Raw genomic sequence first — 24,191 nt, forward strand, 5'->3', positions numbered from 1 at the left:
CTGCAGAACATACACCTCAGCCATTACAGTCAATTTTCTTTAAAGATTTGGTTGATCAGGATTTCATCTGGAAACTAAAATATATAACTCGCAGCCTTTTTTGGTCTGCTGTATTTCACCTAGCATACTGTTTTCAAGGTTCACCTATGTTAGAGAATGGCTCAGAACTTTGCTACTCTTTTTGACCAGGTAATATTCCATTTGCACAGACTGATCACATCTGGTATCTCCCTTAATCAGTAGGTTCGCATTTGAGGTGTTTCTACTTTCTATTATAAATAACAGTATTCTGTGAACATTTGGCAGACAAGTTGGAGGTAGATATGGGTTTTTAATCTATGTTTAACTTTTCAAAGCATTTTCCAACCATTTTCCAAGTAAAGGAGACTTCTAATTTTGCCACATCCTCACAGTATTGCTAAAATCTGCCTTCTACTGCAGTGTAGAACACTGTTAAGGTTTTGAATAATTCTTCTTAGATTGACCAAACCTCCAAAGTCAAAGACGAGCTGGGAATCCTGAAAGTTCTCTGAGATGAAAAATCAATTAAATATCAGGTGTCACTGAATTAAAAATTTATTAGAAACAAGTATCTCAATTACGGTCTAAGTTCTTAAAGGTGACTGACACCATTTAATGTCCACCAGGCATCACCAAGAAACAGAGTCTAACCACTAGGTGGCAATCACTGCAAATTTTTGGTACTACATGTCAGAACTGACAACTCATGAGTTACAGACTGGGCACTATATTTTGCAACTGATCTCACCATTTAGAGCATGTAATCTATTCTGGTTGGTTTATTTAATTGACAGAAACTCTCCGAGAGAAGCAAAATAGGATGTAAAGGCCGTTTTCCGATCTGAGAGTCTGTACTTCTGTTCTAGTGTAGGGTACAATAGTTTCCTGGCGAGTATCATGGAAAGGTCACTGTCATCCCGTTGCTCATCGATTTGTTCGAGCGGGCACCAGTAACATCTCTCATTGAGAGACTTATTGTTACTGTTTTTTGGCATATCCAGTACGCAGGGGTAGCTTGTCAGGCTCTGCCACGCGGGCTCGATACTCTCAGTATCTTGCCGGGCTCTCCGAGAGGGGCGGAGGGATCGAACACGGGTTGGCCGCGTGAAAGGCGAAAGCCCAACCACTGTGCTATCTCTCTTGCCCTGGCGAGTATCATGCGGACTGATATCACTGTCACTGTCACTGTCATCCCGTTGCTCATTGATTTGTTCGAGCGGGCACAGTAACGTCTCTCAATGTGAGACTCATTGTTACTGTTTTTGGCATATCCAATACGCCACGGGTAGCTTGCCACATAAGTAAAATACCGAAATATGGTCAGATGCTGCCTGATGATGATGCAAGTAGGATTTTGAGATTTCAGATGTCAGAGGGAGGGGCTGGGCAGTGATCACTAACAGGAAGTGATGACTCAGACGCACATATCATGCTCACACAGCCAAACCAGGACAGGAAGCCCTGTGCAGTACAGGAAACTGCTGGGAAAAACCTATCTGAGATCCTAGGGTCGCCTTCCAGAGCCCAAATATCTTTGCTCTCATCTTCTGGATACTGGGATTTCTCCTGCTCCTTTTCAGCCAAAATCAATGGTTTTGAAATATCGCTACACCTTCCTTATCATTTCTTGTCATTCAAATGCATTCGACAACAGTTCTGATAAAAACCAATTTCCCAAGTGTACGCTTACTTTTAAAAACACCCCGCCCTCCACGTTCCTTTCTGCAGAGACTGTTGGTTGAACTCTCACTAGGCCGCGTGGGTCAGTGCTCTCCTGACTGCACTCAGATTTGGATACACCTTTGCAGACACACCAACTCCTTGACCAACATTCCCTCATTTCTCCTGCCATCTGCCCCCTGAACATCTTATATCAACCCTCCACACCTGTACTGTGGGTCACCTTGTCCTCTTGAGGTGTCCTCTTCCACTTTTTGGAAACATTTTTATTGAATCACTGTGAGATAGACCCTTACAAAGCTGTTCATGATTGGATTTCAGTTATACAGTGTTCCAACACCCATCCCGGCTGCAGTGTACATTTCCCAGCACCAGTGTCCCCAGGTTCCCTCCCGTCACCCCTCACCCCCCACCCACGCCCTGCCTGCCTCTATGGCATGTGCTTTTCTTCTCTCTGTGTCTCTGTTATCTCTGTCTCTGTCTCTCTCTGCCTCTCTGTCTCTTTGTCTCTCTCTGTCTGTTTCTCTCTCTCTCTCTGTCTCTGTCTGTCTGTCTGTCTGTCTCTCTCTCTCCCTCTCTCTCTCTTTGGGCATTGTGGTTTGCAATATTGATACTGAAAGGCTATCAGGAATGCCCCTTTACCTACTTTTAACACTCAGTTCTTGTCCAGCATGATCATGATCATTCCCAGCTACTATTGCCGTACCTGTCTTGTGGTTTTTTAAATCTTTTATTTTTGATTTTTTGTTTTTTTGGGTCACACCTGGTGATGCACAGGGGTCACTCCTGGCTCTTCACTCAGGAATTACCCCTGGCGGTGCTCAGGGGACCATATGGGATGCTGGGATTAGAACCGGGGTCGGCCGCGTGCAAGGCAAATGCCCTACCCGCTGTGCTATCGCTCCAGCCCCTCTTGTGGTTTTTTAAATCAAAAACCTCCTTTACCATCCTGGGAAACTAGATAGACTTCCTCTGCGAGGGTGTCCCCTGAATTCCTGCTAGGCTCCGTGAACGGTCTCATAGGCCCCGCTGCGGAGCTGCTGCAGGTCAGCCTGGGGTCTGCGCCGTGATCTCTGGAGGCTTCTTGGGGTGGCGGTGAGACCCTGCCCTGCTGAGGCTCGTGCCCCGCCCACACCGACTCCCCCTAGCATAGAAAGGAAACAGCTCCATGAATAATCTTTATTTATTTATTTGTTTTGTTTATTTTGCCCACCTGGTTCTGCGCTCAGAGCTCATTCCTGGCAGTGCTCAGGGGACCGTATGGGATTGAACCCGGGTCACCCATGTGTGGAGCAAGTGCCCTACCTACTGTATAATCTTTCCTGCCTCCACAACCACTAATCGTGAAGCAACACCATTGCTGAATTATCTCAGTTCCACAGCTCCTAGAGTGCAGGGCCTTGACACCTCCAAACTTCACAGCACTGACCCAGTAGGAGCACAGAAAATGGGATGGGAAAGCTGTGTAGCAGCCCACCGAGCTCGGTGACCAAAAACAGTAACACGGAATGCTCAACTGGCACTTAGCAGCTCAGTAAAGCCTCACACAATGAGTTTAGTATCACCATTGATTTCATATATATAAATGTTGTCATAGGAGCAATAACAGGGCAGGTAGGGCGTTTGCCCTGCACTCGGCCAACCCGGGTTTGATTCCTCCATCCCTCTCGGAGAGCCCGGCAAGTTACGGAGAGTATCCTGCCCCCATGGCGGAGCCTGGCAAGCTCCCCGTGGCATATTTGATATGACAAAAACAGTCACAACAAGTCTCACAATGGAGATGTTACTGGTGCCCTCTCGAGCAAATCGACGAACAATGGGATGACAGTGCGACAGTGCAATATATATATTAACATATATATATATATATATATATATATGTTGTAACAAGCAATATAAACTCAGTGATTTTGTGCCCACTGAGAGGGAATCCAGGGGGCTGGGTAGAAACTGGAAACATTGGTGGTGGGATTGGTGTTTGGACATTGAATAACTGAATCAACTGTATTCTGAACAACTTTGCAAATACAGTGTTTCAATAAAGTTTTAAACATAAAAGAAACTCCTGAGAGTGTCAGTTTTCTGCACACTTGGAACATCCTCCTCCTCTTCCCATAACAGCACAGAGTGCCCCATGGACACTTGGAAGACTTTCTCCTGGGTGGCCTTTTCTTGGCCAGTAGAAGCATCTAATAAAGAGGGAGATCCATGGGCAGTCAGGCTTTACTGATTTGCTCGTGCTATTAATTGTAAACACAAACTTTAAGTATCAGTAGTATGGTTTTCCAGAGCAAGGAAAAACATCGTTTTTGTTGTTGTTTGGTTTGGAGCCACACCTGGGAGTTCTCAGGGTTTATGTTAGGCTCAGGACTCAGAGTTACCCCTGACAGTGCTCAGGGATGCTATGGGGTCCTGGGGATCAAACTTGTGTTGGCTGTGTGACGCTAAGTGTCTTTCCGCTGCACTATTGCTCCTGGCCCCAGAAAGACCCTCTCAAGGTGTTTAACCTACCTGGGACGTAGGAGCTGTAGGCAGGAGGGGGGTCAGGCTTTGAAGTCGGAAACTGGACTTGGTTTTCCATTTCACCCCCTGGCACCAGAGGGGCGGTGGGGACTGTACCTGGGGGAGAGAGAAAACCCAGTTTACGACGGGAATGGTAGTAAGATGAAAGGAAAGCTTCACTTCTTCCTTGTTGGTGTGTGAGATGAATGGAACGTATACAAAATACACCAATTCTTCTTATAAAATTCAGTGATGTGTGTTAGGCATCAAGTTATTCAATGGTGCATTTCACATGGACTATAGATAAGAAATAGAGGCAGAGAGAAAGAAAAGTACGCAATGATATTCGACTAAGATCAAAGCAATGAATTAAAATATTAATGGTTCAGTTGACCAGACGCTGAGTTCACCCTATGCAAATTCCTTTCATGGAAAATATTTTACTAGACAATATGGAAAACATCACATAAATAGAGAGAAGTGTATTTTTCTCCAGATTCTTGTCTAGGCAAATTAATTACAGTGGAAATAGTTTTCTATTGTATACTATGAGAAAAGAGAGACATATATATGTATATATATACATATATAGAGGGAATATATATATATATATATACATATACACATATATAGAGAGAGAGGGAAACTTGTTTCTTCCCAAGTTCCATTTTGGGAAAATGGCTGATTTTAAATAAAGGATAATATAATAGATACTAGTAACTAATTTTTTATGTAACTAATTATTTTCTTGTTAATTTGTTTATCAGTGCTTTAATATATTTTGGATAGTAACCCTTTGTCTGATGAGTGGTGGGAAAATATTTTCTCCCAATCATGGGTTCATTTTATTCATGTCACCATCTTTGTGTGTGTGTGTGTGTGTGTGTGTGTGTGTGTGGTACAGAAGTTTCTTAGTTTGATATAGATCAATTTGTTTGCGTTTGCTTCTGTTTGCTTGGTCAATGGCATTGAGTCATTGAAGATGCCTCTAGATTAAATATCATGAAGGGGTTTTCTCATATGATTTTTGTATTCAGGTCTGATATTGAAGTCTTTAATCCTTTCTTTAAAGAAAAACTGAATCACCATGAAATGCACAGCTACAAAGCTGTTCATGATTGGGTTTCAGTCATAGAATGATCCAATACCTATCCCTTCACCAGTGTACATTTCCCACCACCAAGGACCCGGTTTTCCTCCTTCCACCCTTCCCACCTGTCTCCCTCCCACCCTAGCCTGCCTCTATTGATTTTTTAGGCATTTTCCTCCCTCCATCCCTCTCCCTCCCTTTCTTCCTTCCTTGTTTTGGTTTGCAATACAGGTACTGAGAGATTCTCGTGTATATCCCTTTACTTGCTTTCAGTACTCAGTTCTTTTTCAGAGTGATCATTTCCAACTATCATTGTCATAGTGATCCTTCTCTGTCCTAACTGCCACCTCCTGCCCTTCCACTTGTGGCAAACGTCCAACCATAGACCAGTCCTCCTGGCCCTTGTTCCAACTGTCTGTGGATATTACTTTCATATTATCTTTTATATCCCACAGATGAATGCATCATTCTATGTATCTCTCCTTTTTGACTCATTGCGTTCAGAATTATACTTTTCATGTCTATCCATTTATAAGCAAATTTCATGACTTCGTTATCCCTGGTGACTGCACAATATTCCAATGTGTAGATGTACTATAGTCTATCTAGTCGTTTGCTTTTGGAAACTCAGGTTGTTTCCAGATTCTGGCTATCCTGGCTGTTTCCATATTATGTGAATTGTGCTGTAATGATTCATTTTGGATTGACTTTCATGCATAATGTGAGATACCTTACTTTTCCATGTAATTGACCATTGTTCTTGGTTCCATTTGCTTGAGGCTGTCCTCACTGCACTTACTACTCTTGACTCTCTTTGACGGCTGCCCATAAACCTGAAGATCTGTCTCTGGGCTCTCCATTCTATTCCACTGGTCTGACTGTCTTTATTCCACTAACAAACCTGTCTACAACACAGTACCCCAGAAACTATGGTATGTATACACAATGGAATACCACTCAGCTGTAAGGAAAGACCAAGTCATGCCATTGTCTGTTACATGGGTGGATCTGGGGAGTATCATGCTAAGCAAAGTAATGTAGAAAAGGGCCAGAGACCTCTCTCAATAGGGAATTTAAAAAAAAAGCAGTAAGGGAATCAGGGAATCACAAATGGCCAAAGGCAAAAGCACCTGAGAATTGCTTTTGAGAACTGCAGTGACCCTCACTTGCTGTAAAGGGTTGAGTGAAGGGGTGTGCCCCATGGAAGGTATGGGATTGGTCACTGTAGGCATGAAACCCTACTTTTAACAACATTAGAAATTCATGCAAAGGATTAGGTAATGTTTCTATTGCTTCAGAGTGACGTAATCTCCTTCCCCACTTCCTTTCCTTTGCTGATGCTATCGTATGGCTGTGGGTCTCAGGGGTAATACATGTGTGGTTATGCATCTGAGGTTGCACATCTTTGTCTGCGAGGCCTGGGTTGACCCTGGTGCTCCAGAAGTCACACTTCCTGTGGTTCGCACTTCCTGCAGATATAGGCCACTGGTGGCCTCATTTATTTAAGTCAGACACACAACCACACAGTCATATCCAGGGCCTCATACATTCTCATTTTTTTTAAATAAAGGAAAGCAATCACACAATTCACTTTTGAAAATAAAGTATTTGAAGATTTATTCAGAAAAGCTTACCTGACATTTTGAGGAATCCCAATGAATCCTGAAAAATAAAACATTTTAATACCTTAAAATGTATAATGCATACATGTATATATATATCGCACTGTTGCATTGTCATCCTGTTGTTCATCCATTTGCTCGAGCGGACATCAGTAATGTCTCCATTTTGAGACTTATTGTTACTGTTTTTGGCATATCAAATACGATACAGGAAGCTTGTCAGGCTCTATACATATGTGTGTATGAGTATATATGACTATCACTATCATTACTTAGTGACCTATTAACAAACTCTGTGATTTCTTTTCCCTTCCAATTACCTTTGACTCATTAATTCATTAAACCAGCAAATATTTACTAGCACTGACGATGACTAGGCACTAGGATTGATATTCACAATAATGGGCCAACCAGAAAGTCAAGGAAGTATATATTCTAGTGGTTAGAGATAAAAAGTTTTATCAAAAAATAAGTGAGAGGGCTGGAGCTATAGTATAGCGGGTAGGGCGTTTTCTTGCACGCAGCTGACCCCGGTTTGATTCTCAGCATCCCATATGGCCCCCTGAGCACCACCAGGGTAATTCCTGAGTGCAGAGCCATAAGTAACCCCTGTATATCACTGGGTGTGACCCAAAAAGCAATAAATGAAAAAATGAAAATAAATGAGATTAAATGCAGGTAGTTTAGTTAAAGAAGGGGATAGGGGAGATGTTGGGGACTGGAGAAGTCAAAATTCCAAACTGGAGTGTACTCTGCTATAAGTGACGGCCCAGGGACACAACCAACGTTTAAATAAAAACTATGTATGAGAGGCTTGAAAGACAACTCCCAGCAGTAGTTTGCACGGTGCAACCCAGAGCACTGCAGGGTGTAGCCCTGTTCACCCCCCACAGAACCTCTGTTCCAACCTGCACCTGAGCACTGAACCACCAGGCAGCACAGCTGGGCCCAGGCTCCCTGGGAGTTGTCCTAAGAACTCTGGGGAGCACTGCTGGGAAGAGCACAATGAAAATATGGGTGCAGGTTGGATGGAGGCACTCCCCCAGAGTCCCATCAAAAAGAAATATCATCATCAGAGAAGATTCCAGGATTTCAGATTTTTGAGTTCTAGGAGAAGACAAAGACAAAGAAGAACCACCTTCACAAACACAGTGTGAATTAACTGAGCGCTATCCAATATCAAGTAACACCTGGAACGCTCAATAGCGTTATCTCCATTGTTATCTCCAATGATAATGGCCTTATAACTCAGGCCCCATAAAGTTAAATCATCTTTATGTTCTTTATTATATATATCTTTATACATGTATTAAATTATCTTTATCTTTATAAAGGCAACCTTTATTAGAGTGTTAGAGTGCAGCCTGGGGTTCAATGGGTGGATTCAAGTACAGTTTCGGATCAAGGGTAGCTCCGAGACCGTCCTTATCAGGACACCCAGTGAGTCATCAGTGCAGACCCTGAACTGGCTCCTCCATGGCACTGGGGGGGAGGCCAGCAGTCCACTCCAGCTTAAGTGATGCTCTTGCCAAGTGTAGGCCAGAATCCTACCAGTCTTGGACTCAGACCCACACACCTCGAGAGCTGGAGTTAGGTATGCAGCGTCCAAGGTGTCAGGAAAGTGTGGTACGTTTTCTAGAGCACCCCCTAAAGAGCCAGACCGACTTGGAAGCCACCGAAAGAGTTTAAAGAACGGCTCCCAGTCCTCAGGGAGAACCATCTCTGGCACCCAGGAGAAGATCACAGCTCTCAAGGACCTGATACCTCACACGTGCCTAGGAATCAATCACCCTACAAGCAACAGTTTTTATGTTGTCTTGGCTGGTTTCAGAAATTTGGAAACTTAGATATAAAGGAACCAAACTTCAAAGCTCACTACATTGAGTCAATAGAGAAATGATGATTCCATGAAAAAAAGAGAAAGCGTAGAAATTACCCAGTGTAAGGAGCAGGGAGAAAATTTATGGGGAGAAATAAGCAAAATCACTGGAACTTCACCAGAAATTCATTATTAATATGGAGTATTTTTCTCTATGGAGATTTTATTTCCTGAGTTGCTAAACTTATTAGTCCAAATAAACAAATTTTCAGTAGATGCTATAGAAAGTTTTGTATATAAAACATGTAAATTTATTCATTTCCAGTCTGTATGAATAGCTTTTCTTTTATTTTCTTGCCTAGAATTCCATTTTAGTGGAATAAAGTGTTGAATGTGGCCATTCTTGTCTTGTATTGGGTTTCAGGAGGAAAAAATTCTTTCTCATTAAGTATGATGAGAACTGGGTTCACTTCACAGGTACTTTTAAAAAAATCAGTTTAAGGATATTTCATTCTAATGCTAGTTGTCTTTTTCCCCCCTTTTTAATAAAGCAAATTAGATTTATTGAAAGAAATTTACTTAATGATATGTGAGGGGAGAGAAAGATATACTCTCAAGAGAAAATACGGACTTCTCCAGAGAAGATAAAAACAAATTGATGAATTGATGTTTTTAATCATGAAAAGGAAGTCAGCTCTATAAAGTATTTTTTTTTATCTATTCAGGTGCTCATGTTGTTTTAAAATTCCTTATTGTTTCTATAAATCATTCATTTGTACAAATTAAACACGTTTTATTACTGCTTTAAATCTTACTTTGTTATGGAGGAAAAACCCTTATTATTTCTTGCTCAGTTCAGTTTCCTAGTATTCTGCTGACAAATTTTATGTTTATATTCATAAGTTTTAAGTTTTAGTGTAGCTTTGTCTGATTTTGATAATGACTTTATAAAATTCAGTTGGGATAAATTTACTCTGATCTTTGAAAGAGTTTGTGAAGGGTAGTATTCATTACTAATTTTTGTAGAAATAACCGCTTATATATATATATATGCACATATATATGTATATGTATGGACTGGAGCGATAGCACAGTGGGTAGGGCATTTGCCTTGCATGTGGCTGAACCAGGTTCGATTCCTCTGTCCCTCTCAGAGATCCAGAAAGCTACAGAGAGTATTCTGCCCACACGGCAGAGCCTGGTAAGCTCCCCATGGTGTATTCGATATGCCAAAAACAGTAACAAGTCTCACAATGGAGATGTTACTGGTACCCAGTCTAGCAAATTGATGAACAATGCAATGACAGTGCATATATGTACATAAACGTCCAACATGAAAACAAAACAAAACCAATTGAAATAAAAATTAATATCTTCTGTGGCCAAACAGTGTAAAATGTTTTCAGCAATTTGATCCTATTTGAAAAGATACATAAAATATTTCTTTAGTGTCTGGCTAGAGTACTATGACATTAAATCAAATGCATTTTTGATCATTTAAAAAGACACCCTACTGGCCATGTTTTTGCACGGCCGCTTTGCTGCTGAACGACCAAGATCCAGATCCAGCTACACTACTTCTGGTCCCAGCAAGTGCTTGCAGACATGTCTCCAGACTGTGAACTAAGCCTTTGCCCCATGCTGCCCCAGGAAGGGAAATGATGCAATTTCCAACATAAATCTCCCTGGGCTTAATTACTAAAATACAGAAATCCTAAACTTCATATCTCTTCATTCTCATCAATGGAAAACTAATTATCAAATGCTTCCCTGTCAGTAGGGCCATATTTGGGGGGGTAAACAACAAGTTGTGTTGTTGAAACTCTAACAACAATAGTGAGTTTTGTGTTGAAATATGGAATGTAATCAAGGTAAAGAGAAAATGAAGTGAAATTTATCATCAGTTATGCAGGCGGGGGTGGGGGGGCGGGGGGTGGAGCTATACTGGGGTTTTTTTGGTGGTGGAATATGGGCACTGGTGACAGGACGGGTGTTTGAGCATTGTATAACTGAGACATAAGCCTGAGAACTTTGTAACTTTCCACATGGTGATTCCATAAAAAAAATTTAAAAGAAAGACACCCTACTGAATGAAAAAAACATTTGCACACCGTACATCAGCTATACGGCTAATATCCAAGATACAGAAAGCACCCACAAAGACCAATAACAACAATAACATAACAATAATTCCATCAAAACATGGCAAGTGGAAATGAGGTGACACATCCCCAGGAAAGATACATGAATGGTCAGTAGGTACTTGAAAAAACTGTTCATCCTCTCTTATTATCAGGGACATGCAAGGAAAGATGGCAATGAGTTATCATTTCATACCAGTGAGAATTGTCTATATCAAAAAGCCTGGAAACGACCAGAGGTGGTGGGGATTCGGCAAGAAAGAAACCCTACTATGAGAGTGCCATTGGTCCAACCTTTGTGGAAAACTGTATGGAAACTTCTCAAAATAAAATAAAATAAAATAAAACAGAACTACTATAAGATCCAGAGATTCCAGTCCTTGGTATCTACCCCAAGAACACAAAAGCATGAACTCAAAATTCTATGTAGATGGAGGCTCATTGTAATTCTAGCATACTCATGTACATTGTAGTTCTAAGTACAATAGCCAGGTTTTTAAAAACCATTCAAGTGTCCAAACACAAATGAATGGATAAAGAAGTTGTGATCGCCATGCAAAATGGAATACTGTACAGCTATAAGAAAAATAAAGCTCTACTGTTTACTCTAATGTGACTGGATCTAAAGGGTATCATAATTTTCGATAGTCAGAGGAAGGATAAAGGATGTTCTCACCCATACACAGTACAGAAAGAAACGCAGGAAGGAAAGAGTGAATTATGGAATAACACATACTCCCACCCTGGTTGAGTATTAATCCTAAGTGTCCTGGTTTTCACAGGTGAATTGCTCCTTTTCCTCCTCACAGAGAAGCTTGTCATGCCCTTGGTAACATCCCTAATTTAGTTAAAGTCTATCTTCAACCTTTTCTTTGTGTTGGATATTAACCCTAACTGCTTTAAATTACCCCCTTTCTTGCCCCCAGAGAAGCTTAACTTGCTCTTGCTAGCATCTCTAATTTAGTTCAACTTTATCTTCAACCTTTCCTTTGTATTTTACCTCTCTTGTCACAGTTCCCCAAGTCAGTCTTGATTATAGGTCAAAACTTTCTGATAATTCTGAACTTGGTATTTGTACTGCTTTGTATTTGAAGTGCTATATATTTGTACCCATTTTTTTAATTCTCCTATAGCCTTTTCATATTTTACTATAGAGCAATGTTCTTTGGTTAAACACAGAAAGACCATTAATGCTATGCTCCTAATACTTGGGCATTGATTGACTCTGAAATATATCTACTCCTGGGCATAAGTACTTGGTCATAATTACTTGACTCAGGCTTCAGTTGCTTTAGTTCTTAACACCCCAAATGGGAGGTCCTGCCATGGGACTGGGATGGATCCGGGGCGAGTGGCAAAGCTACTCAGCACTGAAATTGAACATTCTAGAAAGCATAAGTGCATGGTCTTGATGCAAGCTGTTATGAACTAAGAGACAGGATCCCCATGGAGAAGGACAAGCTGAAACTGTCCTGAGGTAAAAGCCTTGCTTGCTCTCAGAGCCCAGAGAACCAAGTGCTAAAGTCTAGCTCGCTCTCAGCCCAGAGAACTAAGTGTTGGGATCTGTGTCTCTTACTGTGTTTATCCAAACAACTGCAAATATTGATAACTTATACAACTAGAGGGAAAGATAAAAGCAATGTAGATGTTCCTGGGAGACAGTGTCTCCTTGCTTTAACCTCTCCAAAGGAGAATTTGTTTTGTTTTTCTATGTAAATGGTCTATGCAAACTTCCAGATGTCTTAGCTATGCAAATGAGCAATCACACCTAGGTCCTTAACTCACCGCCCCTCAGATGCTAGCAACTCTGCATTAAAGGGGCCATTCTCACCATCAGACTGTGGTCCCCGTCTCCCTGTCTCTGTCTCTCTGCTGGGGAGGCCCTGGGGATGTGGGGAAGCGGATCTGGGCCACCGCACACATCACAGCAGTTGTCCCTGCCTTTTACTTTGTGAACTCAGACGCTGACTAAAGAACAGATTACCAAACAGTGGGAAGGACTGAATTCAGACCCTTGCACAGGCAGTTCCTCTGGACCCTGGCTAATTGCCCCACCCCTAAACATTTCTCCTATTTTGGTTTGGTTTTGGGGCCACACTGGCGGTACTCAGGGCTTACTCGTGGTTCAGTACTTGGGGATCTTCTGGGCCATGCTTAAGGAACCCTGCATGGTGCTAGGAATCGAACCAGGGTTGGCCGCATGAAAAGCAAATGTCCTTCACTCTGTATTACCTCTCAAGCCCAAAACATACTTATTTCCGTCGCACTACTGGATTCTTCCCAAACAGAAAGTCTGGATCACTGGAGCACTGTCATCCCGTTGTTCATCGATTTGCTCGAGCAGGCACCAGTACCGTCATTGTGAGACTCGTTGTTACTGCTTTTGGCATATCGAATATGCCACGGGTTGTTTGCCAGGTTCTGCCGTGCAGGTGGGATACTCTCGGTAGCTTCCCTGGCTCTCCAAGAGGGACAGAGGAATTGAACCCAGGTCGGCTGCATGGAAGGCAAATGCCAACCCGCTGTGCTATTGCTCCAGCCTATGAAGGAGTATTTTTTCTCTCCTCGGCAAATGTTCAGACTTAGATGTTGGGTATTTAGCTTTAAGTAAGTCCTTTACTTAGCAGTGTCAGGGATAGAACATAGGTGTCCCTCGAGCAAAGCATGCACTTCACTGCTAGAATTTGGCTTAATTAAATTATATTAAATTTTATTTAAATAAATGCATTTAAATGAAATCACACTTATCACAACACACACACGTCTTAAACAACTTTCACTGAACATACTAGATTGCTTAAAGATATTATCAGGTGCTTTTGTTTTGACTTTAAGGAGGGAAATGCTTTTGTATTTTATATTTGAAGAAGAAAAAATATCAGAAGAAAAATATTATCATGGGGCTGGAGTGATAGCACAGCGGGTAGGGCGTTTGCCTTGCACGCGGCCGGCCCGGGTTCTAATCCCAGCATCCCATATGGTCCCCTGAGCACCGCCAAGGGTAATTCCTGAGTGAAGAGCCAGGAGTAACCCCTGTGCATCGCCGGATGTGACCCAAAAACCAAAAAAAAAAAAAAAAAGAAAAAGAAAAAAAATATTATCATGATGTCAATATCATATATATTTAGGAAAAAATTAGCATGTCATTGATACCAGGTAGAAGATTACTAGAGAATGTTTCGCCCTGTTCTTTTTCAGCCAATTTTCTAGTACTAAAAGCTGCTGCAGAATCAGATGTCATGTAGATTTCGAAAAATCTTGTTTGCTTTGTCTTTGTTTGGGGGATACACCTGGTGCTGCTCAGAGAATACTCCAGGCTCTCTGCTCAGGGTCACTACTGAGGAACTCAGCGTACTAGATGAGGTGTCAGGGATCAAGCCCAGGTCAATTACATACAAGGCAAGTGCCCTACCCACTGTACTATCTCTCTGGCCCCCAATAAATCATTCTGATTAATGAAAGATAGAACTGTGTAATCTTAACAGGCATTTGAACTATTTGACTGACTCAACCCTACAAACATAGGAATGTGTTTATACTACTGTTTTTGGAAGTATCCTTTTTTGTGGGGAAGGGTGGTCTTTTGGCGGGGAGGGGGCCCTGGAGCTGATTCAGAGTGAGAAGTTGAGAATGAAGTGTTGCAGGGGTTATCCTGGGCCCCCAGAGGAGCTGAGGGCCTCCAGGGCCTCTTAACCTCTTTACTGTCTTTCAAGTGCTAGTTATTTGTAACTTCCAAAATTTTTCCTAAGTGTATACAAACCAATTATACACACCATGGAACACACATGGCAGTTTTCTGTCTGTCTGTTTGTGTTTTTCATTTATTATTAAAACACCTTGATGTTAATAATGTTTCAGGCATAAACCTTCTTCTGCTTATTGACTGTCTTACCATTTATTTGACTGAATTTAGGTGATGCCCCAATGCATCCTTATACAGCCCGTGTGGAAAGGAACCTACACTTACTTCTTTGGGTATTAAACAATGAATTAAATCCCTAGAGGCAGAACTACTGAGTTAAACATTTATGTGTTTTGATTTTGACATATGTTGTCGATCTAAATTCCAAAGAATTATCAAAGAAAGATCTTGAGCAGTTCCACTGGCCTTTTTCTTTTCTTTTTTATTATTATTTGTTGGTGGTGGTGGTTTGGGGCCACACCTGGTGATGCTCAGGGCTTACCCCTAGCTCTGCTCACAAGGATCACTCCTGTTGGGTTTATGGGGACCAGATGAAATGCTGAAATCAAAACCGAGTTAAGGCAAGTGCCCTGCTGGCTGTACTATTACTCTGGCCCCTTCTAATCATGTTTTAAAGGTATTTGTTTCTTCCTTCCTGGAAACTGGCTGTGTATCATTTGTATATCTTCTGTTTGTTGGTTTTTATTTTCCTTTATGTCACTTGTATGAGTGGGAGTAAAAAAATTCCTTTTTGTTGTTTGTTTGGGGGCCACACACAAGGTTACTCCTGGATTTGCACTATTAATAGTGGTAATTTTGATTATATTAATAGTGGTAATAGTAATTCCTATTACTCTTGGTTCTGGGGAGAGCCTATGGGGTGCTGGGGATTGAATCCAGGTCGGCGGCATGCAAAGCAAGTGCCCTGCCCATTGTACTATCTCTCTAGAAATTTCTTTTGTTTTTAAAAATTGTCTTTCATCTTTACTGCATTTACACCTTACACAATTTCATTGCTCGCAGTCCAATTTTAGACACTTTCTACTTGAAAGGACAAAATACTTCATCCTGAAAGATGAGCTTTATAAAGGCAAATTAATGCAATGCTACTAAAATGCATAAAAGACATGAAAACTTTTGTGTTTTCTGGTTATAATGAAATGAACAGTTTGTAAAACCTCTTGGGTAAAACTTTTCCATGTGTTCCCAAAAGAAATACTGTAATCAGTTTTAAGGAAGGAGTTAATGGAAGAATTTTTAAAAGAAAGATTGAAGTGGGCACTTGAAGAGAGAGTAAATGAAGAAATGACTATAAAAAACTCTCTGAAAGAAAACAGTTTGTTTATAATGAAAACATATATCCTGGAGGAATTATTTTGTCAAAATTATCAATTACAACCTCAGGGACTTGCTTATTCTGTTATAATAACATTTTTCTTTATAAATATGAATACGTTGTAGAATTCAGTAACAACATGAAGACATAGAAGAATTTAGTGATTCTGTACAAAAATTCAACAATTGTACTCATAAAAACAATTTGTAAAATAATTCAGAAATATGTTGTCATATGCATTTGGATACTGTGTCTCAATTTGGATTTGCTTCTGTGACCTTATGGCATGCTTTGAGAATTCTACATTAGGACATTTTGGGCTATGAAAAGTTTTAAATCACATTACATTTAAATCACATTACATTTAAATCACACTTAGGGCTATGAGAAATTTCAAATCACATCCAAAATCTGCCTTTGGATGTACCATAAATTACATAACCAAATCCTCATCAATGGTAATAGAATTGTTTGTGAGCAACCCAGGGTCAGAGAGATAATAGAGCTGGCAGGACACTTGCTTTGCATGAGGCTTACTCAGGTTTGATCCCTGGCATCACCGATGGTGCCCAGGGCCCCACCAGGACTATCCCTCAGTGCAGAGTGAGGAGTAGGTCCTGAGCACTGCCAGTGTGGCCTAAACCATGCCCGGGCCACAAAAAAATAAAAACAAAGTTACAAACATTCCTATTGCGAAGATGGCTGACACAGGTTTTACTTTGTACCATTTGGAAACATGATACGTTCTACTAATTGAATATTTTGTAAACATAATAGCTACCATTATAAAAAAAATACCTTTACCTTTCCACTGAGAGTTAATGAGTATACTTCCCCCATTATATTATCAATATTACTGCATGTACAAGACACTCAAAATCAGCACAACAGGCAAAAAAGGTTGTTATTCAAATTTTTTGAGTATGGGTGACATCTTCATTCCTCTTACCTTTTGCATGTTTGAATTGATTCGTTTTATTCTTATATAGGAGACTAGAGAACTTACAACTTGATCTACCATAGTGATATATGCATACAATTTACATGCAACTGTCTCTTTGCTGTTTTCAAACAACCCCAGTTCTGTGGGTCCAATGACTCCTTTATGCATTTGATGCTGTGTATTGCTATCCGGATGGAGCTGTCGTTCACTGTCAGCTTATTTATGCTGCTATGCAACCCTGCACTGAACTCACTGCCTTCTCATGTACCCTAAAGTCTCTGGGGACGTTGACTTCCGGGTCTGACACCTGCCTCGTAGTGTCTCAACTCGCTCGGGTTTATTTCCCAATTTTTCTTTCTGTGGTTAAACCCTGGTTTCCTCCCGGCACAGCAGTCTCCTTCACAGCGGAAACCAAGCCACCCTTAACCTTTCACCTGACCCCAGGGAGATCACACTTGGGTGAAAGAGACCCTGCTCTCCTCCCGGCAACAGGAGGTCCTACCTGGGACTGTCCCAGGCTGTGGGCACGGGTTAGCATGCAACTTACCCAGCCAACAGCCCGAGTGGTGGCTGCTCACTGCCTGGGCCTTTCCAGGCGCAGATGGACAGTGTGCGAGCACTTCAGTGGCCTGTTACCTTCCTTTTTCCTACAGCCAGGGACAAGGACATGTTTAGCTCTAATAAAAAGTCAGAGAGCACAGGCACCTAAGATTCCGAGGAATGCTCCTCTTCCCGCAGGCTTACTGTGTGGGAACCCTCACCCTTCCCGTGCATCTCTAAAGAAAAAGGCCAAATGGACCAAAGGCAATGCAGAACACCAGCGGGGACCTTCACACACGCCAAACTGAGACTTTTCTAAAAAACCCATTGGTTGAGTCTCCAGGAGTAATTCCTGAGTGCACAAAGAGCCCTGAGCAAAGCCGGGTGTGGCCCCAGAACAAAACAAACAATCCCCCAAGGCTAGGGTGGAGCGTGGACTCCACAGATAGCCCTCCCACCGGGAAACTGACCCCCGAGTCTAAGTATAGAAAGCATATGTGTCAAACTGTGCAGGGGCGCTAAACCCAGGACTGACAGGCTGTTACCCACCGTTGCTCAGTAAGCAACGGGCAATCCTGGACAACGTCGCAACATCCGCCAAACCATCGGACAGCTTCGGGTTTGGCCGTGATCGCCCCCGCGTTCTAAGCTTGAGCCTCATGCAACAACCTTCCCGGAATTCTGGAAGGTCTGGCTAGTTCCGGATGGCACTGCGAGGGGGTTTCCCGGGCGTCGGTTCGGCTGAAGCCGAGCAGAGCCGGGGGGCAGGGTTGAGGGGCGCTTGCACAACGCGCGGCGCTGCCCGTCCGGCGATGGGGAGAGTTCCCGGGCGGGCAGCCGCAGCCGGCCAGGGTCCGCCGCTGGGTGCCACCCGCACAGAGTGGGGTCCCCCCCGATGAAGTCCACGCCGGGGGGCCCGTCGGCGCCAGGGCTGAGAAGCGGGCGTGGCCCGGCAGTGCCCAAGACAGTCGACAAGGCGCTGAGAGCCCCGGGTCCCCGTGCCCCCCACCCGGACCCCGTCCCCACTCACCGCCGGGGCTCTGCGCAGCGCCCAGCCTCGGGGGCCGGTGGGGTCCCCAGAGCTAAGGCCGAGCGAGGAGCCGGATCGGGAGCTGCAGGCACAACCGGGACCCGAGACGCGCGGCGGTGCAGGAGGGACGCACCCCGACACTTCCCGACACGGCTCGCCCCGCCCCGCCCCGGAGCCCGGAGCCCGCCTCCCGCCCCTGAGGTCCCGCCCCAGCGCCTGGCAGCCCGACTTCCTTCCCCGGAGCGCCCCAATTCCTAGAAACCCGAGCCCCGAGTTCAAGCATCTTCCGCAGTTCCTCGAATCCCACTACCCGGCTGCAACCCGGTCCCGGTAGCAGAGGCCCCGCCCGCCGGCCTGGAGCCCCGCCCAAGGCTTTGTAACCCCGCCCACAGGCTCTTGAGCCCCGCCCACAGTGCCTGGGTCTGGAGCCCCACCCACAGTGCCTGGAGGCCCGCGCTCAGGGCCTAGAACCCCGCCCATGGACTTTGAAACCCCGCCCACAGAACCTAGAGTCCCTCCCATTAAACCTAGAGCCCCGCCCATGGACCCTGGAGCCCGGCCAGAACCTAGAGCGACGCCCATACAGCCTCGAGGCCCGGAAAGAGCCTAGTCCTGCAACCGCAGCAGCCCCTCCCTGTGCCAGGGCTCCGCCCCCTCCAGGATCCCCTTCTCCAGGTGAGAACTGCGCTCCTGCGTCTGCAGCCACACCCCATGCCCGGAGCTCCGCCCCTGAGCGTCCAGCCCGGCTCCCGCCAAGAGCTCGGTCCTGGAACCTGCAGCCCCTCCGCCTGCTGGAAGCCCCGCCCCTGGGCCTGAAGCCCCGCCCCCTGCTGGGAACCCCGTCCCTGAGCCTGTAGCCTCTCCCCGCCCCCTGGGTCCTGTGTCCTGGTCACCCGCCAGATCTTCTGCCATGCACTAGAGAAGCTGGATTTAGCTTCCAAGTCAGATAGAGGGAGAGGGCATGGGAAGCCGTGAGTTTCACGGCTGTAGAGGGAAGTGCAGGGCGAGGTACGAGCCAGCCCAGAGCCCTCCCAGGCCGGGGAGGGCTCCCGGAAAGAGGAAACCCCCTTTGCAGTTGCGTCTGCTTTGCACGACCTTTGACTGCATCTGGCCTTGACTGCATCTGGCCTTGGCAGTGAGAGCTGGCACGCAGCCCGGGCCCTTCACAAATTGGCTTTTCCCCAGGATGGGAGGCGGCCAATTGTCGGGAGAGCCTGGAAACAGACTCTGTTTGCCCGGTGTGGCCTGCCCTCCTGAGACCCCCAGCTCCTGCTGTGTGCTGCTCAGGGGGACAAGGCGCCCTCCGCTGTCGGGGGCGTGGGGGGGGGGCGCACCGGGCAAAGAATCTGATTAGGACTGAAGCAGATGAGACTAAATCTCGGTGTACTTGGCATGGCTTAGCTCTGGCTCAAGTTTGGTTCTGGGAATGCCCAAGGAAGTGGAGTTCTGGAATTTTCCATATTCTTCTTATACTTGATTCCAGCATGAGTGTGAGAGAACGACCTAAACATACTGTCGTTTGCACCCCACATTGTACTGGATGAGTCGCAGGGGTGCGGAGCTGACGCGTGAATGAAGAGATGAAAAGGAGCCTGGAGCTCCATCCAAACCCAGCCCTCCGACCTCTCGAACGCCCCAACTGCATTGTTCATATTTTCCTGAGTATAAAAATGTGCGTCACTTAAATGTATATACTTCAGAGTGGCACACACACCAAACAATAGTTTACAAAAGGGGCCAGGGTGACAGTACAAGGGGTTGGATTCTAAGGCAGACTTGGGTTCGACCCTGGGTATCACACAGGGTCCCCCCAAGCCCCACCAGGAGAGATCCCTGAGCACAGAGCCACAATAACTCCTGAGCACCACCAGGTGTGGCCTAAAAACAAGCAAAGATCACATCTGTACCTATATGTTCATTGCAGCACTGTTCACAATAGGCAAAACCTGGAAACAACCCAAGTGCCTGAGAACAGATGACTGGTTAAAGAAACTTTGGTACATCTACACAATGGAATACTATGCAGCTGTTAGGAGAGATAAGTCATGAAATTTGATTATAAGTGGATAGACATGGAGAGTATCATGCTAAGTGAAATGAGTCAGAAAGAGAGGGACAGACATAGAAGGACTGCACTCATTTGTGGAGTATAAAATAACTCGAGACTGACACTCAAGGACAGTAGATACAAAGGCCAGGAACATTGCTCCATAGCTGGAAGCCTGTCTCATGAAGGGGTTTGGGGGAGAAGGCAGCTAGAATAGAGAAGGGATCACTAAGAAAACAATGGTTAGAGGAATAGGTTGGGATGGGAGGTGTGTGCTGAAAGTAGATAAAGGAGCAAGCATAATAACCTCTCGGTATCTGCATTGTAAACCATAATGCCCCAAAGTAGAGAGAGAGTATGGGGAATATTGTCTGCCATGCAGGCAGGGGGAGGGTGGGAAAGGGGGGGTATACCCGGATATTGGTGGTGGGGAATGTGCACTGATAGAGGGATGGGTGTTTGATCATTGTGTGATTCTCACCCAAACATGAAAGCTTGTAACTATATTTCATGGTGATTCAATAAAATAAAATTAAAAAACAAAACAAAACAAAACAAACAAAGCATTTCCCCAAAGAAACCTGACTGCTAAGAGCTTTGAGCTCAGAAGGGGCCTTTTGTGAGTATGTGACACACCCGTGAGTCACTCTGCTAAGCAAGTTAGTAAATGAGATTGGGTTTCTGTGTGTGTACATTACACAGAGAGAAAAGGATGATTCAAATGTTGCTCTTCCTTAAGTTTTTCTTACTCTTTTTTTTTTTTTGCTTTTTTTTGGGTCACACCCGGCGATGCACAGGGGTTACTCCTGGCTCTGCACTCAGGAATTACTCCTGGCGGTGCTCAGGGGACCATATGGGATGCTGGAATTTGAACCCGGGTTGGCCGCGTGCAAGGCAAACGCCCTACCCGCTGTGGAATCGCTCCAGCCCAAGTTTTTCTTACTCTTAAATGCTTAGTGTCTTTTGGCATTTTTCATCCTTAAAGGGTTGCTGCCGAGATTTTAGGCGGGACTACTTTTACGGACGAGTGTTAAGGAAATGGCACTACCTTAGTTTTGAAGCATTCAGTTCGGTTAGTTATGCAAACTTTAGCAGCCTCATGAACTATGTCTTTACTGACCATGAGCAAAACTTGTTTTGAGGAACTGGACGGAGCAGTAGTATAGCGTGTGGGGCCTTTGCCTTGCTGATCTTGGTTCGATCCTGGTCCTCTGAGTACCACCAGGAGTAACTCCTGAGTACAGAGCCAGGGGTAACCCCTAGCTACTCCTGTATTGCTAGGCGTGACCTCCCTCCCCCACTCCCCCCTAACCCCCCCCAACAAAGGTGTTTTGAGTTGGCTACAGATTGTGATACATTCTTTCTTTTCTCTTGGGCTTCAGTTGACATGGATACAATGACGTTCACGAACAAGTTTTTGGTTTATTTTTCTTTTTGGGTCACACCTGCGATGCTCAAGGATTACTCCTGCCTTTGCGCTCAGAAATTACTCCTGGCGGTGCTCAGGGGACCATATGGGATGCTGGGAATCGAACCCGGTTCTTCCGCGTGCAAGGTAAATGCCCTACCCGCTATGCTATTGCTCCAGCCCCGAACAAGCTTTCATAAGCAAACTTCCAGCACTTTCACCACCACTCAGTGCCCCACTGTCCTTGTGTCACTTCTTTCTAGCCCACTTCTTCCTTCCCCAATTCTAACCCCTATTTCCCCTACTCCTTGGTGACTCCCATTTTATAGTCGAAGTCCAAGGTGCTTTGTAAATTTTGGAATAGGGGCTGCATCCTGCAGAGCGAGGTACCCATCAACAAGGCCTGTCATCTGCTCTGCATCTGTTTTTTTTTTTTACCACATTGCTGCTTTATTCCTGGCCCTTTGTTACTGTTTTTATTTAACCCTCCAGTTTTACTTAACTTGATTCCTCTTTGGTACATATTTTCTTATTATTTTTTGTAAGTGTCTTGCTCTTACATTTTCATAGTCCACTTGGGGTTAATATTATGCCACTTACCACGAAACATCTTCCAGAAGGACAATGGAGAGGATTATTCACGACTTCTTCTCGGATCTCTTCGACAGCCATGTCCACCTGCCCACACACCAAATTCCGCAGGATGGATATGTCGTTCCTAATGCCCTCCCTTCCAAAATCCGACATGCCATTTCGTTGGAAAGGAGCGTACAGCACCTGGTCCAGACAAGGTCGGACCCAAATACCTGAAGAATCTGCTGCCACACTGGAATGGGGCGGAGCCTGCCCAGTGTCCAGCCCACCCTGCTGCTGGAAGTCACGCCCTCAACCCGCCCTCGGTGCCATTTTGCCGCAACAGTCAGCAGCAAGAACCGGGGCCGGCAGAACTGCAACCTGGAGTCTCGGTGTGTGTTTTGAAGTCCTGCTGGACTCTTTGTCTCTCTGGCTGCTGAAGGGTGGTCTTGGTCCTAACAGTTCCAATTGCTCTCAATGAAATGAACATCTCCAAATGCACCAAGCTATGTGTACCTGGGTCGAGAACTCAACATGAGGAACGACTTGGCTCCAAAACTGCACAGGAGGAAGAGAGCAGCGTGGATCGCCTTCAAGAGTGTCGAAGAAGTGGTTAAGAGGATGAAGAACCTCCGGCTCCAGGCACATCTTTTCGACTCCACCATTCTTCCTGCACTAACACACACCTCAAAAACCTGGGCCCTACAAAAACAGGATGAGAACGCTATTTGGCTATCCCAAAGAGGAATCAAAAGAGCTATGCTTGGAGTATCACGTTTCACTCAAGTGAGAGAAGGAATCCAGAGTTCTGACCTCCACTGATGATCAAGAATCTGGGACACTGTCTCATTTGCCAAGGCATCAAAAATCAGATGAGTCAGACATGTAATGTGATTCAGAGATGGCCGCTGGACTAGAGCTGTTACCAGCTGGATTCCACGGGACGTCAAAAGACTGTGTGTCCGCCCACCAACTAGATGGTCAGATTTCTTCGTCAAAACCTTGAATGAATGAATGGTTTGAGGCTCTTCCTATTCCTGGAGCGAGCAGATATCATTGGGCTACACTAGCACGTGACAGGGATGAATGGAGATGTTACTGGCGCCCACTTGAGAAAATCGAAGATCAATGGGATGACAAGTGACAAGTGAAGTGATACCACAAAGTTAAGAAATTTTCACCAGTACATTCAGTTTCTCAGTCTTTTGTGTTACATATTGCATATGCCTAAGATACAAACCTCAGCTTGGAGACGTGGCTCCGTGGGAAAGCTGGAGTAAAGTGGCACATGCACAGATCTCTGAGCTGGATCCCTGGCACCGTGGGTCCCGCTCCAGTAGCCCCAACACCAAGAAGTGTGGCTCTCTAAAACGTTCTTAAAAGATATAAAATCCATGTACATTGTTAAAATTGTGACTTAAAAAGTAAATTTTCAGGGCTGGAGTGATACACAACCGAGGGTGTTTGTGTTGCACATGGCCAACCCGGGTTCAATCCCTGGCATCCCATATGGTCCCCAGGGAATCGCCAGAAGTGATTCCTAGGTGCAGAGCCAGGAGTCAACCCTGAGCACCGCCAAGTGTGACCCATAAAAACAAACAAACAACAAAATAGTGAGTTTTCTTATCCAAAATTAAGAGAGTGAGAATGTTTGTGTACCTTTTTGATTTTTCTCCAAACGTTGTAAAGTTGCCAGCTGGTATTGTCAGTTCTCTTTGGTTAGGTTCAGCTGTCAGCCATTTAATATCATTCTTCTC

At 44.5% G+C, this 24,191-nt stretch overlaps 1 protein-coding gene across 1 annotated transcript in view; it reads right to left on the bottom strand.

Annotated features, from left to right (window-relative positions):
* Positions 1–18,532, bottom strand: part of PLSCR4 (phospholipid scramblase 4) — a 36,522-nt gene extending 17,990 nt beyond the window's left edge. The window contains exons 1-3 of the mRNA XM_004603185.3: positions 18,407–18,532; positions 6,928–6,955; positions 4,213–4,320 (exon numbers count right to left, since the gene is read on the bottom strand). Of these exons, the coding sequence (XP_004603242.2) occupies positions 4,213–4,320; positions 6,928–6,934 (115 nt within the window). The 5' untranslated portion in view covers positions 6,935–6,955; positions 18,407–18,532. The remainder of the gene's footprint in view (positions 1–4,212; positions 4,321–6,927; positions 6,956–18,406) is intronic.
* Positions 18,533–24,191: the final 5,659 nt, after the last annotated feature.

The sequence above is a fragment of the Sorex araneus genome, chromosome 2, assembly GCF_027595985.1.
Source record: "Sorex araneus isolate mSorAra2 chromosome 2, mSorAra2.pri, whole genome shotgun sequence".
In the NCBI taxonomy this organism is placed as follows: domain Eukaryota; kingdom Metazoa; phylum Chordata; class Mammalia; order Eulipotyphla; family Soricidae; genus Sorex; species Sorex araneus.